The following is a 6,000-nucleotide window of genomic DNA, read 5'->3' as shown; positions in this document are numbered from 1 at the left end:
TTTGCGGAATAAATAATCTGTATATATTTTACCAGCTGCGCGTAATTAGGAATAATATTCAAGTTGCCTCTAAAAAATTTATGAGTATCGAGCGTACTTATGTGTCTAAAGGGTATATACATGCACGGTCTCGTTTACGTTTACAATCATTTAGTCACAGTTTCAGCATATATAAATGTATGCATTCGTTATTTAAATAATGTCTATGTTACCTTAACTATTTTTCATCAATACTCGAAGTTTGGCTGTCATCTAGAGAGGTCCTAAACGAACTCAGTGTGGGTCTCACATTTTCCAATTGTGAGTAAATAATTTCGTGTCGTTGAATCTTGATGGGTTGCACTTGATTCTCCGATTCTTTGGTTTCATCAATGCGATTCAACGGCAGTGAACACGGAGTATTGACGTAGTCATTGTAAGGCTCCTGAAATACCGGTATGTTCGAAGGGAATATACAATAATGCTCGTTTGCAATTGCAGAACTGAAACAAGGTCGATCCTTCTCCTCCACAGGAGTTGGTGTTCCCGCTGGTGTGATCACTGGCCTTGGGGCTGGAGGGATCATGTAATTGTCCATCAAACTGCTTCTATTGTTGTCTTTGTTCACAAACCCAAATTTGCGTTCATCCGAGTCGGAATGTGTGCCGCTATCCCCGACACTAGCACCGCTTAGCGTACTCATGCGGCCAGATGATCCGCTCGATATGCTTTGCAGGCTGGTTGAGCTGACTGGTCGGTGTGAGTTCGACGTTGGTGACAGCATTGAAAATTTGATGTCGTCACAAACGTCCGACGGAGTTGTGGCAATGGCATTCACTTTCTTTGATGGGGTGTGCTTACTTTTTGTGAACATTTTCTTCATCCTCTCGAAGGGGGTTGGTCTTTTTAGTTTTTCTTTCATTTGTTGCTGAATCCGCTCGTATTCCTCTCGCATTCTTTGTAACTGCTCAGCTTTATCCTTGAAACTCTTCTGGACGTCATTACGTGACTTCCAAGAGTCCACTAGCTGTTCAACTTCCTGAATGGTGAACACATTGTTTTTGAAGTCTGTTATTATTTCCAGCAGTTCGTCATCTACAGATTTTTTTGATGAGTTGCTTTCTTGCCTCTTCAAGGTAGAACTCTTTGGTTTGCAGTCACTATCTTGATCTTTTTTCTTAAAACTCAAACGTAGATGTGAAATCTCTCTACCAGCCTCTTGATTTACGTTAATTTGCTTATTACTAGGATTATTTTGATATTCATTGCCAAAATCAAAATTACTGTATTCGTGAATGGGAATATTCGATGGCTGAACTGAGTAATCACTTTCAGACTCAGCGTTTCTCACTGGTAAGTTAGATGGTTGTATTAAATAATCAAACTCGTTATTGCAATACACGTTACAATTTTCCAACAAGTTAGAACATTCTTGGCTGAATGTGTCGCTTTTGTTGATATCACTGGACTCGAAGTATTCCGGTTCGGTTATTCTAAGCTCATTGAACAATATCTCATGCTCTCTTCCTGTACTGACGTCGTGGCTACTATTCAGATTGTTCAAAATCTCCTTGTCTTTCTCCAACTGCTTTTGTGAATCGATGGGCACGAAGTCAACTTCATCATGTCCACCTCCAGTTAACGCTTCCACATTTAAATAATTCAAATTCGATACCGAATTGAAGCCTTCGCACTGACTAGATTCAATGTCACTGCCGCTGCCGTTCATTTCCATGTAACCTTCGCTCTGGTGGTGAGGATGGCGAGGGGCACTACCAGCATGCGGTGCTGATTTGACAATTGGCAATGATTCTTTTGTGTTATTTGCAGATTTGGTTGATGATGATTTAGGTTCAATAACTATTTTATTTGGTGATGCCTCACTAATACCCTTAAAATAATGGTACATTGTGGTGAACTCGTGCATTTGCTGTGAAAAAGAAAGAGCGAAAATATGTTAACTTCATTATTTTTTTTATGTAACTGTAGGACGACAAATGCTTAGCAACTTTCTAATTTCTCACTAAAATCTCAAGAGAAGGCTGAACAACTGCTCTCCAAGTGAGTAACTGCTCTTCTTTTTATATAAAACAATCGTCTAAAAAACTACGAGGAGTTATCGTTTGAGTTCAAACCCATTTGAGCTCAAATAAATAAGTTATAAATGCAAACTTACCGAGAAATTCTTGAAACTGTTTGCCAATTTGAAATGGCTTCCTATTTCTGCCAAATCCGCAGGTGTACGTCCAGAAATGTTTCTCATCTCGCAAGCAACATCTCCTCCCGGACAGTCCATTAACTGTAAGCAGAGCTTTTCAAGACCCCAATAAGCCGCGAAATGTAGCAGAGTTGGGTACTCTTCCGGATCTAGTGAAAAATAAAGCGATGACAAAACTAGCAGAGTAGAGCATAATTAAAAAGCAATTTACTTGTTTCGCGATGGGTTTTAAGGCCCTCGCCCGCATCAACTGAGTTCAGCAGGTGAAAGTTGGGAGGAATATTGCGCTGAAACGAGTGCAGCAGGTATGTGTCCAGCTTGTCTCGATCCGATATGGCGATGCCGATCGATTGGCATAAGAAGTCCATCGGAGCGTCCTGTGACTTCAGTATCTGCTCGAGCTCACGCAAGCGACTTTCGCATTTGAGAGGGCGGCAGCCCAAATCGATGCTGTTCTTCTCCACCCGTATCCCAATCATCATGGAAATTTCCATACATGACTCTGAAAATAGAAAATAGGAATAGAAAATGGTAGAGAACCTTTAAGTATGAATAAAATTAAAAAAAAAACAACGTGGGTGTGCGAGACTGAACAACCCTGGATCAAAATAACCGTCGCTACTACAGCTGACCAGTCAAGCTGATGGGCAAAGGCAATTGCAGTTCTGTTGTCTGGATTTCGCCATCGTTTCGCGGTAAATCTTCCATCTGCATGGATCACAAGGCAGCAACACAAACCGATGGCTGGCTGATATCGAGAGCAGCAGATAGAAGGGAAGAGCAAACTATTCTTTTCCCTGATGACCACCCGAACGTTCGTAGGAGAGTCTCTACACATGGCTGACCATAGGCTAGAGGATGACCGTTGTAGCAGATGAGAGTCAGTACGCTCCGATCGCCGACGGGAATATATCACCCGGTTAAAATTTGTCCGTAGTTAAGTTAATGTAGTTCTTTCATTTATTAAAAAAAATAAATTGATTAGTGTTGGTTTTAATAAATGTCGTGTTTTGTATAATTAACCCGCGAGTGTTACTGGTGTTATTGAACGGAAACTCCCAGCCACTGGACTGCTCCCTGGAAAGAAGGGAAAAACGGTCCCAAATCATCTACCCACTGGTACGGGAGTAGGACGGGAAACAAGGTCCCCAAGGCAGTGTTGGAGTCGGCGAAGGTTCCACTGTCAAAAAATCAAAGGAGGTAAGCCGGCTACCCAACATTTGGTCCACCGAACCGGATATCTGGGGACCAGTAAGAGGAAACCAACATCAAGTGATCACCATTGTGAGGAGGAATTTATTATCGCCATTCCAAATCGCCATCGGAGGAAGACACAATTGGTGTATCGCCATCGCGGAGGCTTTACAACACCTTCAAGATCGCCATCGCAACCGGTGCATAATAGTGCAATCATCATATTGAGGACTATTCAGGATAATTAGCGCCATCGTCTCTGGGGAGAGTGGATAAAACGAAGCCATTCGGGATCATTGCATGGTCGATGAGGATTTCGTGCATGCTGAGAATGTTGATCGGATAAAATCAACTTTATCATCGCTGGAGCACCGAATCAGCAGAAATATCTGCTTGTCCAGGTAATTTTTACAAGTTCGGTGTATGTCCAGCCGAAGCCTAGGCTTATATTATACTAACGCCAACATTTCGACGCATGCCCTATGTTTGTTGCATGGAACGGAGCTTCTGTGGAGGATTGAGGCCAGCATTCTGACGGACGGTCTAATAAATCTGGAGGCTCATTTAGCAAACCATTGTGGACCCACATTCCATTGAAGGACGATTGTACGCGTGATAGAAGAGGAGGCGGCCCTTTACTCCCTTCCCGGTGAGTGAATATTTTACGTATATGTCACTGCCGAGCTAGGCATTACAGAAATACACAATTTTAATGGAATTACCTGTATAACCTCTTCTTGTACAACGCAATCCCTGCATTGGTCTGCTGCAATCCCAAATTGCATTCTCGACTGGTTGATTTATTGATTGGTGCAGCTGTTAGTCCTCCAGGTTAGTTGCACGGTATATGTCCTACCGAAGCAAGGCAATACGATTACTACATACTGGTTATTTCTCTTCGCCCTACAACCTGCGCGCACTTCGAGCAATTTCATTGACGTGGTTTGGATTTGTTTCGGCATAGTTGCATCGGTACTGCTGATGGTACCTCCAGGTAGGCTGCCACAGTATATGCCTTGCCGAGGCATACCTTTTTGAATACTACACCCTGTTTTCTCCTCTTCATTAATTGCAACCCGAATCTGAGTGCATCTTATTGAGGAAAGATTGATGTGACGTCACCGACTTCATTGGTTCGCTTCGGAATTAGACAAGAACAGCTACCTGTTCTTCCAGGTTAGTTAAAGCGAGCAGTATATGTTCGCCGAAGCAAGGATACTCGTGGAATACTACACCACCGTTCTCTTTACCGATTGTTCGACGTCACATCATCATGCCCATCACTCGGAAAGCATTATCGTCTCTGAAGCAGCTGAAGGTTCAGCTGGAAGAATTGCAATCCTCGTTTGACGACATCTGTGGCTTCATTCAGAAGTTCTCTGATGCAACCACTGCAACACAGGTAGACGTTCGATTAGCACGATTGACGATTTGTGGGAGAGATTTAGCGAGAACTTGGTCGAGCTACGATCTCATGAAGAGTTTGAAGACGAAGAGAATCAATATGGGAAGTTGCGCAAGCAGATGAGTGATCGTTATTACGAAGCTAAAACGTTTTTGTTGGACAAAAGCAAAGCCCTTCATGCCCCTCCGGCATTGGAACAGTCACTTCTGGAACAACCAGCGGCAGGTGTTATTGATCATGTCAGGTTACCTCAAATTCATCTCCAAACGTTCAGTGGTGACATCGATGAATGGTTGAGCTTCAGAGACTTGTTCACGTCGCTCATCCACTGGAGAACCGATTTGCCGGAAGTGGAGAAGCTTCATTATTTGAAGGGGTGCCTTCAGGGTGAGCCGAAAAGCCTAATCGATCCCCTGAAGATTACCAAGGCAAATTACCAGATAGCTTGGGAAACGCTGATGAAAAGATACAACAACAACAAGCTATTGAAGAAGAAGCAGGTGCAATCATTCTTCATGCTACCGACTTTGGGCAGAGAATCTGTTGTTGATCTGCGTTCTCTGGTAGAGGGTTTTGAGCGAATCGTCCAAACACTAGATCAAGTTGTGGAACCTGTCGATTACAAGGATCTTTTGTTGGTGAATTTCCTCACAATGCGATTGGACCCGTCTACTCGTCGAGCATGGGAGGAATGCTCAGCCTCCAAGGAAAAGGACTCGCTGGCAGACCTCATCGAATTCCTGCGCCAGCGAATCCAAGTTTTGGAATCCCTTCCGCCTAGGCAGGCGGATTCCAAGGTTACCCATCCACAACAAACAACGACCAAATCAAGAGTTTCAACAACCAAGGCCAGTTATAACTCGGTTGAAGCATCATCAGGAAGATGTGTGGCTTGCAAGGATAGCCACCATCTATTTCAATGTTCCGCATTCCAAAAACTTTCTGTGGCGGACAAGGATGCTATGTTGAAATCCCATGGGCTTTGCCGGAATTGTTTCCGGCCGGGGCATCAGGCAAGAGATTGCTTATCCAAATTTCGCTGCCGGATCTGTAGAAAACGTCACCACACCCTGGTTTGTTTTAAATCGGAGAAGGGCAATACTGCATCAGGCGCAGAGGCTGCCGGGAGTAGCCATCCTTCAAACTCCAAGGATTCTCAGGTTTCATCAGGTTCCACTTCTATTCAAGTGGTGAATATGGCAGC

At 43.6% G+C, this 6,000-nt stretch overlaps 1 protein-coding gene across 3 annotated transcripts in view; it reads right to left on the bottom strand.

The window, feature by feature from the left end:
- LOC134205246 (uncharacterized) overlaps window positions 1-6,000 on the bottom strand; it is a 58,489-nt gene continuing 52,489 nt past the window's right edge. For all 3 annotated transcript variants that reach the window (XM_062680327.1, XM_062680328.1, XM_062680329.1), the window contains 3 exons: window positions 2,409-2,699; window positions 2,156-2,346; window positions 1-1,909 (listed from right to left, as the gene is read on the bottom strand). In XM_062680327.1, the coding sequence (XP_062536311.1) occupies window positions 218-1,909; window positions 2,156-2,346; window positions 2,409-2,699 (2,174 nt within the window). In that variant the 3' untranslated portion in view covers window positions 1-217. The remainder of the gene's footprint in view (window positions 1,910-2,155; window positions 2,347-2,408; window positions 2,700-6,000) is intronic.

Source organism: Armigeres subalbatus, chromosome 1 (assembly GCF_024139115.2).
Source record: "Armigeres subalbatus isolate Guangzhou_Male chromosome 1, GZ_Asu_2, whole genome shotgun sequence".
Classification (NCBI taxonomy): domain Eukaryota; kingdom Metazoa; phylum Arthropoda; class Insecta; order Diptera; family Culicidae; genus Armigeres; species Armigeres subalbatus.
The sequence above is the reverse complement of the archived record's forward strand: the minus strand, read 5'-3'. Positions and strand labels throughout refer to the sequence as shown.